The sequence below is a fragment of the Fukomys damarensis genome, unplaced genomic scaffold, assembly GCF_012274545.1.
Source record: "Fukomys damarensis isolate Sample0158 unplaced genomic scaffold, DMR_v1.0_HiC HiC_scaffold_14, whole genome shotgun sequence".
NCBI lineage: Eukaryota > Metazoa > Chordata > Mammalia > Rodentia > Bathyergidae > Fukomys > Fukomys damarensis.
In genome coordinates, this window is record NW_022900926.1 from 37,618,139 (window position 1) to 37,628,987 (window position 10,849).

The 10,849-nt window shown below is 45.6% G+C and overlaps 1 protein-coding gene across 4 annotated transcripts; it reads left to right on the plus strand.

Moving 5' to 3' along the window:
- The first annotated feature begins 84 nt into the window (after nt 1-84).
- On the plus strand, nt 85-8,257 carry Tbxt (T-box transcription factor T). Of its 4 annotated transcripts, none has more exons than XM_010610550.2 (8): nt 85-437; nt 855-1,119; nt 1,836-1,970; nt 2,710-2,771; nt 2,886-2,947; nt 4,324-4,500; nt 5,672-5,801; nt 7,433-8,257. In XM_010610550.2, the coding sequence occupies exons 1-8, from the start codon at nt 232-234 to the stop codon at nt 7,704-7,706; spliced, it is 1,311 nt and encodes a 436-aa protein (XP_010608852.1). In that variant the 5' UTR covers nt 85-231; the 3' UTR covers nt 7,707-8,257. The 4 variants fall into 4 exon arrangements, with proteins under 4 accessions (XP_010608852.1, XP_010608853.1, XP_033619222.1 ...); XM_010610551.2 differs by having other exon boundaries at nt 4,327-4,500; XM_033763331.1 differs by having other exon boundaries at nt 2,889-2,947.
- Nucleotides 8,258-10,849: the final 2,592 nt, after the last annotated feature.

Sequence of the window (10,849 nt, forward strand, 5' to 3'; positions counted from 1 at the left end):
CCTCGAGGGAGTTCAAGTGGAATCACCTCTTCCCCAGCCCTTTTCCCCTCCCCCGCCCCCTCCCCCCTCATCCCGGCCCTGGCCCTTCTCCGGGCTCCAATCTGGGACCCGGTGCGGTCCAGGGTCTTGGCCCAAGAGACCCCTTTTCTCGGAAGACGGCGGCCGAAAGGGGTGAAGGTGGCTGTAGGGTAGCGAATCCGGGTCGGGAGCGGTGGGGAGGGCCGCGAGAGGATGAGCTCCCCGGGCGCGGAGAGCGCGGGGAAGAGCCTGCAGTACCGCGTGGACCACCTGCTGAGCGCCGTGGAGAGTGAGCTGCAGGCGGGCAGCGAGAAGGGCGACCCCACCGAGCGCGAGCTGCGCGTGGGCCTGGAGGAGAGCGAGCTGTGGCTGCGCTTCAAGGAGCTCACCAACGAGATGATAGTGACCAAGAATGGCAGGTAGGTGCGTGTCCAGACCCGCGAAGGGGTCGGAGCGCCTTACCCAAGGCACTATTTCTGCCTAGGGAGGGCTTTTGGTTCCCTCTGCGTGGTTAGCCACTACCGGATCCCTAACCGGCACTCTTCTGGGGCTTTCCCTGCAGAAGTTTAGGGTAGGTGGGACTCTCGAACCCTAGGGTCCGGACCCCGAGGGGTCTCCAGGACCTTGATCCACACCTAGGTCCAGTTTGTGCCCCCCCCCCAAATGCTAGCCAGGTGTTCTCCACTCTGCCTCAGGCCCTGGATGTGGTCGGTTCAGAGAGGAGTCCTTTTGGCAGACCCCTTTGCAAGTTCGAGGATGGGTCCCCTCTACCAAGGTTCCTGACATAGCCTCATGGCTTAGATCCTGGTCCTCCTGCTTGTTCCTGTCTTCTGCAGGAGAATGTTTCCAGTGCTAAAGGTGAACGTGTCCGGCCTGGACCCCAACGCCATGTACTCCTTCCTGCTGGACTTCGTGGCGGCCGACAACCACCGCTGGAAGTACGTGAACGGGGAGTGGGTTCCTGGGGGCAAGCCTGAGCCGCAGGCGCCCAGCTGCGTGTACATACACCCCGACTCACCCAACTTCGGAGCCCACTGGATGAAGGCCCCCGTCTCCTTCAGCAAAGTCAAGCTCACCAACAAGCTGAACGGAGGTGGCCAGGTAGGTGCCATGGAGCCTGGAGGGCTGAGACAGAGGACACTGCACCTCTACTGCTGTTCCTGAGGGGTCTCTTGGCTGGGACAGGAGGCTACCTCTGCCCTGGAGAAACTGCCACTGCTTTCCCCAATTAAATCTTCAGTAGCTGTTTATATTAAGCTGATAATGGTCACACCAAGGCCTGGAGAACAGGAGTGGGAGCCCTCACCTTTGAGGATTTCCTGCAGTTCTGGAGTTGGAGAACCTTTCTGTTCTAGTCCCAGTCTCTCCTGAGGTTGAAGAGATGGGCTTCGATGGTAAAGTCACGTTATAGCTAATAAACACATGTCGTGGGAAAATTTGCAGAAGTCTGAACAAGGTTGGTTCCTTTTCCAAAGAACATTCTTTAGTTCAACATTGTTTCTGGAGGACAATCGAGCTCAGGCTTTTGGAGGTGTCTGCCGCAGTCCCCTTATCCTTGGCACCACGGTGTAAAGGATTTTGTCACGAGCATTCACTGTCTTTAGTAGTACTGGCAGCTCACACCTGTGGGAAGCAGCGGGTCTTAACCAATAAGAAGTGACACCTGAGGACTCCCTTGTCCATCCTCAACAGTAAGACACTTTGGGGGAGCTGTAGGATTTTCTGAGGCTTGGATGTGCTTTTCTCCTTGGCAGTAACTCGAATGGATATTTTGGTGTCTTAAATGGGACTTGGGTTGCTGTGTGTGTTTCCTTTAGATCATGTTGAACTCCTTACATAAGTACGAGCCTCGGATTCACATAGTAAGAGTCGGAGGTCCACAGCGCATGATCACCAGCCACTGTTTTCCCGAGACCCAATTCATAGCAGTGACTGCTTATCAGAATGAGGAGGTAAGAGTGCCAGTGAGGAAACTTTCTCAGTGGGTAGCCCCCTGGAGAACCTGGGGATGAGCAGATGGTGGGCAACAATGAGGGGGACACCAGTGTTCAGTGCCCTTTCCAATTTACCACCACAACCTGAAGTCAGGACCAAGGGGGCAGTTAAAATAAATCCTCATTCATTCAAAAAATTTCTCCTTTAAAATTCTCCATAAAAGGGTCTAAAACTAGAAATATATACCAGATGCTTGAAATAAAGAATGCATAAAACATTTCAGTTAAGTGCTATGAGAATTTCTGAGTGAAGGAGGCACCTTCCTGCTTTGGAAACCATTCTGGCAGGATGGGCTACAAAGTTCTGCTGCTTCATGCAATGTGAAGACTGCTGCACCCCAATGCTGGCTAGATGCCTGTACAGAAAACTTGTTCAGTTGTCAGTGTTGACCACAGATAAGCACTTCGTTGGCAACCCTGGCTATGGTTTGAGTTACTTTGATTTATATACATGGGATATTATTGGTGGTGGATTAAATTTATTGTGAATTTCGCTCAGAAAATTCATATTTAAAAGTTTTCATAAATGTACACTTTGCAATTTCTCAGCTACGCTGGACTGAAACAAAAAAGACACCTTGAAAGAATTCTGTTCTGTTTTGAATATTCCAAGATGGTGTTTCTCAATTTCTTGGTGCTAAAATACATCCTCTGGTTGATGACAAATACAGTAGTAAATACAGTTTCTTTTTTTCAGATCACAGCTCTTAAAATTAAATACAACCCATTTGCAAAAGCTTTTCTGGATGCAAAAGAAAGGTGAGAACATCCAAGCTCTGCCCATTGGCCAAGGAAGTAGGCAGAAAGAAGACCTATTATACATTCTTAATTTCTGATGTTTCTCCTTGACAATGTGATATGCTTTTTTGACAGAAGTGATCACAAAGATATGATGGAAGAAGCGGGGGACAGCCAACAGCCTGGATATTCCCAATGTATGGTTTGTTGTACCCTATGCCCCCCGGGTGCCTTGTTTCAGGAATAATCTTATTGATGGTAGCCAGTTTCTGGGTGTGGCGAGGAAGCAGTATGCTCCCATCTGTGTGTAAAAACCCATTGTCTCTGATGGAGAGATGACCTGCCACCAACTGGGCGTGGGTGCTTACCTTACCTTGAACAACTCATCTAGGCTCATTTGTTCTGTACTGAGGCAGCTGCACTAGGCATGGGACAGAGATCCCTGGGACCTTGGAGGGTGTTTAGGCTTAGATGGGCAAGAAGAGATAATTTCTTCTTGAGAAAATTTCTGTTTTCCTGATAGTTGAACCCTGAAAGCCTATCTTGGGTTGATGCTTATGAACAGTTTGTTACCCTGAGCCTGTTTTGGTTCTGGGGATGGATCATGAATTCTGGTTTTGGTGGAAACTTGGCTTATAAGAAGGGTACTTCTGCTTCACATCTGGCTTCTTTTAGGAGATCCATGAGTTTGAGCAGGTCCAGGTCTCTAGGGTGATATCTATGAGGAAAAATCCTTAGCATCCCTTTCTCTCCACTCCGGGGAGAAAAGCTATCTGCGCAGGGGTGGAGAAGGTAGTGCTTGCTGTACCTTGAAAGGCTTCAGTCTAGCATTCTCCTCCAGCTATCCTCTTCCATGCTGAATGGGTGATTTTCAGTAATAACAGTTTAATAATCAGGACCCCATGGTGACTTAGGGCAGCCACAGATAAGGAAGAGGTGTACACTGTAGGTGAGGGGCTCTGCAGTACAGCCACATGGCTTCCTTCCCTCCTTTAAGTATTGTCTGCAAAATTCCTTACTTTAGAAATTAGAGCAAAGTAGTTATCTACCTAACTGTTGTTTTTGAATTAAACAAACAAAAATTGTTTTTTTTTTTGGTATCAGGGATTGAACATAGGTCCTTGTGCTTGCAAGGCAGGTGGCAGCACCACTGAGCTAAATCTCCAGCCCTGAATTGAACAATTTTTTTAAAAGAACAAAGAAAAAATGGGAATTTTAGAGACTGACAGGACAGCCTCCTAGAAAATTTCTGATGCTTAGGTGGGAAGAATGTGGGGAGGTGCTGGGGAGCCTGAAACAGAAGAGGAAGCAGGAAGTGGTCCACCCCAGATGGACCCACAGAGCAAGACCCTGGGTGGGCAGCAGAGTAGTAGAGGAGGAGGAGCAGGAACAAGAGAAGGACCACCCACGCTTGTAACCCTTGGGCTGTAGACTGTACACTGAACATTGAAAGTTAAGACTACTCACTTCCCCAAGGACTTGAGGAAAAAACCCAGTCATAGGTCTTTGCTGTGCGCTCCTTGGAATATACAGTGGATACCAACACCAGTCACTCAGCATTCTCTCCTCACAGCAGGGGGCTGGCTTATTCCTGGAACCAGCACACTCTGCCCACCCACCAGTCCCCACCCTCAATTTGGAGGAGCCCTCTCTCTGCCCTCTACACATGGTTGTGAAAGGTACCCATCCCTGAGGAGCCACCGAGCAGCGCCCTACCCCAGTCCCTACTCTCATCGGAACAACTCTCCAAGTAGGTTACAAGTTTAAATCCCCTGGGCCTGGTGGGTGGCCGGAAGCCCCTTCCCAGAAGTCATTCTGCAGGTACCAGAACAAGAAAGGAGACCCTCTTCTGGAAGCCAATTCTGTGGCTCCAGAAAGATGTCCATCTCATGTTCACACACCTGCTGGGTCCACCTCAGAGGTCCAGGTGGGGGCTTGTCATGTCCAGGGTGCCTCGGAGTGATAGTTTTTTCTGGTTCTCTAACTGTAGATCAGTCTCCAGGGTGGAGCAGGCCTAGGTGCTTTGCAGTTCCTTCTAAAGTGGTCACTTTGGGCCAAACAGGCATGAGAACTTCTCACTAGACATGATTTTCCCCATGTAGACCTGGAGCAGTGGCATCGACATCACTGAAAACTGGCTGGGATCTTGTCTCAGGCCCCACTCAGACGCCAGGTGGGGGGCAGCCCTCCAGGTGGTCTGATGCCTCTTGTCATGTCCTGAACCCTGGGCAGCCTGTAAAGACCCCAGGCCTAATTCTCTCTGACACTCTGTTCCCAGACTTACTTTTGTCTCCTCCAAAAGGAGGCAAATAGCTAAAGAACACCATAAAGCAATTAAGCAATTACAACTGATTTGAAATGAAAGGAAATAGCCCTTGGGACTTGTGCAGCCAGAAGCTAGACTCTGAGGCTCGAAGATCATACTTTCAATTTGCCTGGAGTAATTGTATCCATAGCCCATTTAACTCTTATGAAATAATCCTTGGAGACAAGGCAGATTAAAGTGACATTTATTTTTGTTTTTAAAGGTAAATAATTTGGGCCTGGAGTGTGGCTCAGTGGTAGGGCATTTGTCTAACATGCCCAAGGCCCTGGGTTTGATCTCCAACATGGAAAAAAGCAAGATATAAAATCTCTATCCTCAAATAAGTGAATAGAGTTCATTTTCTATAGAGCATCTACTGATCTGATGATAGGAGAAAAAGCTTGGGCTTATGGGGATACATTTTCACATAAATATATTTGGCAGTAAACTTGTGCACTGATGACCAGTGAAGCTGGCTGGCAGATTGCTTCCTTTGTTTAATATCTCTTACACCATTTGTTTTCAGTGTTGAGTATTCCAGTTAAGGTAGCATTTCAATGTATATTCTTGATCTTGGAAGATGCCCATCTAGTAACCGTGTTCTAATGTTCCTCAGCCTACTCAGACAATTCATCTGCATGCCTGTCTATGCTGCAATCTCATGACAACTGGTCCAGCCTTGGAGTACCCAGCCACACCAGTATGCTCCCCATGAGTCATAGTGCCAGCCCTTCCACTGGCTCTAGGTATGTATGTGTAAAAAGTGATGGATACCCTCTTGTGACCTGATGCTGGTTCCATTCCTCCTACTTTTTCTCTTTAATCTACCCTGTACTTGTGGGTGGGTGGGTTTACTTACTTATTTCAGTACTGAGGATTGAACTCAGGGTCTTTGCAATAAGCTACAACTCCTAACCCTTTTTAATTGTTTTTATTTTGAGACTGGTCACCCTAAGTCACTAAGTGGCCCAAGCTGGGCTTGAAATTGCAATTCTCCCACCTCAGCCTCCGAAAGTGCCAGGATTGTAGGTGTACACCACTGCATCTGGCTTGGGTTTTTACTTATAATTCTACTAACAGCTGGGTAGGTGCAGGGGCACCTGATTCCATGACTGCGGAGTTCCTGCTTGAAACCTATCCCCTGAGCTGGCCTCGGACATGTTCTCACAAAACGAATGCCTCCCTCTTTGCTGTGCTGTGTGCTAGTTCTATGATGGACAATCTCTTAACTTCTCTAAGCCAGGAATTCTCCTGGTACAAAGAAGATACTTAGTAAACCCAACTTCAGCCTGGTCTTACAGGGTTGTTGGGACCAGCGGATGCTGTGTAAAGAAATGTTATAGAACCTTATTCAATAGGAGCTGCCTGTTCAATTAAGGAAATAAATTTGCTGGTTTGTCTGTGGATATAGGATCAAAGTCCTTAACACATATGCTTTATTAATCTGCAAATTTTGTCAAGGAGAATGGCTTAAAAACCAAGCAGCTGACTGAAAAGTGATATGTTTCCTTCATTTACAAAGTCAAATGCAATTGAAGTATAGGACATAGCTTGGCACATAATATAGCAATATGAGTTCTTATTATGCCCATACAAAATTTTCATGCCCTTTAACAGTGTTCACTTCTGATGTGCTCAGACCAGATGGTAGAATACTCATTTCCAACTCCCTTATTTATATTTTAGGAAATGGCCTAGAAACAGTCACAGGCCCAGTCTAATACAGGACAGCGACTGAAAGGGAGAGCTAGGACTGACCCCCCCCCCGGTCCAGCTTGGTGGTCCCTCCCTGGACTGTCCATGCTGGCACCAACCCACTGAATGGGACAAGATGCAAGCAGTGGCATACTGCTGGAGTTGAGGTCTCCAGAGGATGGTTCTCCACCCTCCAGTCCAGGAGCTCCAGTTGTGGTCATGAGAATGATTGCAGTAGGGGCAGGGAGGTGCTAGTTAAAAAACGGTACTGCACCTCATCCTATGGAAGGTACCATTCTGCATGTCTGAGAATTCTGCATTGTTTGTTTGTATTTTGGTCCTGGGGATTGAACTTGGGGTCCTTGTGCTTGTGAAGCAGGTGGCAGAACCTTTGAGCTAAATCCTGGGATCAAATTCTGCATTGTTAAACACTGTTTGTAGCCTAGTCTTAACAGCGCTCTGCAGGAGCTGTGTAAAAGCAAACCATCTTTAGTTGACTTCCTAGGGATTTTTATTCTTTTTAATAGATATGACAACAACTTCTATACCCCTCGGAATGTGGTTGTGAGTTACAAAACATAGAGAAAATGACCTGTTTGAAGAGCTGTATAATGTTGTAATGTGATCATTAGGGATCAATTCAGAGCACTGGTTTTTCCCTGACTTCTGTTTTCCCTTCCAGCCAGTACCCAAGTCTGTGGTCTGTGAGCAACAGCACCATCACCCCTGGCTCCCAGGCAGCGGGTGTGTCCAATGGGCTGGGGGCCCAGTTCTTCCGAGGCTCCCCTGCACACTACGCATCCCTCTCGCATGCAGTCCCAGCTGCCTCGTCCTCGAGCTCACCCTTGTATGAAGGGGCGGCCACTGTCACAGACATTCCTGATAGCCAGTATGACGCCGCGGCCCAAGGCCGCCTCATAGCCTCATGGACGCCTGTGTCTCCTCCTTCCATGTGACCCAGCCCTTGTCCCAGAGGCTCAACGACTTTTCCACTGTGGTGACCAGTGTTGATCGGCTCCATCTATGAGGCACAGATGGCAGGCTCATGGGTCCAGGGACAGAAACTGGGAGACAAAGCCTGGTTGACTTCATTCTAAAGTAAGCGGTGAAATACGTGCTTTGCTACCTGCTGAGTCCCACCAACCCAGCTTGCTAGAATCTGTGTTTGGGGACAGTTAGCCCCTTTTCCCAAGATTCACAGGCAAAAATTTTTCTGAGTCCTAAAACCTCTCATACAGTGTGTAGGTGATTTTGGCACACCTGGATTTGGAATGTCCACTGGTCCTACTTTAGTAAGACACAAGGCACACTTTTAATTCTCTTCCCTGTTGCTTAAAAGTAGTTAGAGTTGAGCTGTTAAGGACAGAGCAAAGTCATAGGGAGAACAGCAGATTTTAGTTGAACTGGTGATTTTGACTCCTGTCCACTAGAAGGTGTTTAAGCCTATTCAGCTAATCTCTTGTATTGTGAACCAATTGTTTTATATTTTTCTTTTGACAAAATAGCCAAAGACAATCGGCAGAGAGCATTTTCTGCAAAATAAAGGCAATATTCAAGATCTGATTGGTCTAGTTATTCAAACCTCTCTTTTGGGGTGAGTTTAATTTTTGCTGTTTATAATAGCTTTCTCATAATTAGGCATTTTAATCTACTGTGAACTTTAATGTTTATATTTAATCTGCTTCAGGACTGGAATTAAAATTTGAATACACTTAGTGCTAATCGCCACAAAAATGGAAATGATGTTAAATGATTTTCAGGAAGTTTAAATAACACTGAATCATAGATGAATGTGAATAATGACGGGATGTAAACATTCAGATGCCATAAAAGATTAATATAGAGTGTCCACCGGATGCCAGTGAAAGTACACAAAATTAGTTGATTAAAAAGTTACTGTTTACCAGCATAAAGCATAGTTGCCATAGTAACTTGAACAAGCTTGAATTTGTAAATATCTTTGCTGCTGCATGTTTCCAACAGGACAGACCCATGGTTCTGCTGGCCTGGGGTAATTTCTCCATCTAGTGGTAGAATCCTTAACATTGACCCTATTTCCAGCTTACCATTCTGCTTTCTAATAGCAGAAAGCATGCAGGTGGAACTCAGTAATTCCAGAGTGGAGTGGTACTGCCTACATGTGGTAATGTGGACATTAAAGGTTAAATTTGGAATGGTGGAGGGGCTCTGGAACATCCAAAGCATAGGACAATTCATTCTTCCATGCTGGCATTGCTGTTCACCACTTCGTCCAGCCCTGGTTTCTTCAGACTGCCTAGCATTTCTAGGACATGAAGTAAATTTTTTTTTTTTGCCTTCTTGAGAACAAATACAGAATTTAAGAGTAATTAAGGGATTATTATTGTAATCTGTGTCTGCTTTCCTAGCGCCATGTGCTTATTGTAAATACAATTTACTAGTACTTTGGTAGAAATACTTCCATATGTGGAAGTTGTTGATAAGTATGTAGAAAGAACATTTTTTGAGTACACCCACTGACGAGGTAGAACTGAGAAAGAAAAAACCTGCCCAGGTGTCTAGACTACTGGTCCTCACCAGAGTTGGTGCTGGTTTTGCTGGGGAAGGGCTGGGGGACATTGGAAAGGAGCCAAGTGAGGCAAGTGCCACCTTGTGGTGTTAGGTGTCTCCCTCACTATGAGCCCCTCCTTGCCTGTTGGGATGGGAATCAGGGTTTTATACTCAGGGTCTCTGGAGAACTTCAGTGGTATGAATACTATGGAATGAGGAGGAGGTTTACTGAGCTGTTTTTAGATGATGCTGTGGGGATGGAATTCAAATCCAGAGAAGTAGTATTTTAAAAAGCTGAAGGGTCTTTCCAGTGATGTAGTTGGGACAGTGGGAATATAAAAAGGGAAGAACCTGGAGCAAATCAAGCCCTCACTTGAATACAGCAACCTCCCTATCCAAGACCTCTGTGGTTGCCTGAAATGAAGCAGATAGACCCAGACCCTGTATCACTCTTCCTGATGCATACATGTGATAAAATTCAGTCATAAATCAGGCATAGCAACAGACTAGTAAAATAACTAATAACTATAATAGCAATATACTGTAATAAATTGGCCAATGCCACTAGTCTTGTGCTTGGGGGCCATTGTTAAGTAAAATAAGTTAACTCAAAACACAAGCTCAGGTGCAATAGTCTGGATGCCCTGGAGAGAAGAAGGTACGTGTCCTGTAGGTTTTGACTTTCTCCTAGCCAGAAATAGAGAGTATGTATGCTCATTCATAATACAGTTTAAGGGCTGGGGATTTAGCTCAGTGGTGCTGCCTCCTGCCTTGCAAGCCCAAGGACCGGAGTTCAATTCCTGGTATCCCTACCAATAAAAGAACAGAATTTCATAACGTTACAGTTTACTTAAAATTTCCAGGCAAATTAAAAAGTAAAGTCATCAACTTTTGTTAGGAGAAAAGCTGAGACTGGCTCAAAGGTGATATTTTATTAAAAAGAGCAAAGATGTCAGGGATTTAGCTCAGTAGTGCTGCAGCCTACCGCACAAGCAGAAGGTCCCAAATTTGATTTTCAGTACCAAAAAGAACAAAGAGGATCACATAAGGCATAATTTCTTTTGCAATAATAATACTGATGAAATATTCTTTCAATTTTATCACTAAAGAAGTCCATGAAGCTGAAATGTTGGACAAACAATGCATAATGTGCATATATAAAGCCAAAATTGGAAAATAAATTCTGAATATTAAAAACAACAAACCTTATGACATAGGACTAAAGAAAGAAATTAGAAAATAAATTTTTATTATTTAACTTCCTCTAAAAGACAGTTTACTGTTAAACAAAAAGGACAATAATGTGATGTGGATTTATCATAGGTTTAAGCAAATGTATGACCAAAAATAGTTTTGACTGTGGGAGATGAAAATTTAATATAAAGTTCTTAACACTAGCTACATATAGAAGTATAGTACTTTGATTTTGTGGTGGTGCTGGTGGCACAGTAAGGGACCTGGCAGGTATAGGATGGAATCCAGGGCCTAACACATGCTAAGTAAGCACTCTCCCACTGAGCCACACCTTAGGGCAGGTACAATATCTTTCTTTTTTGGTGCATACAGTGAG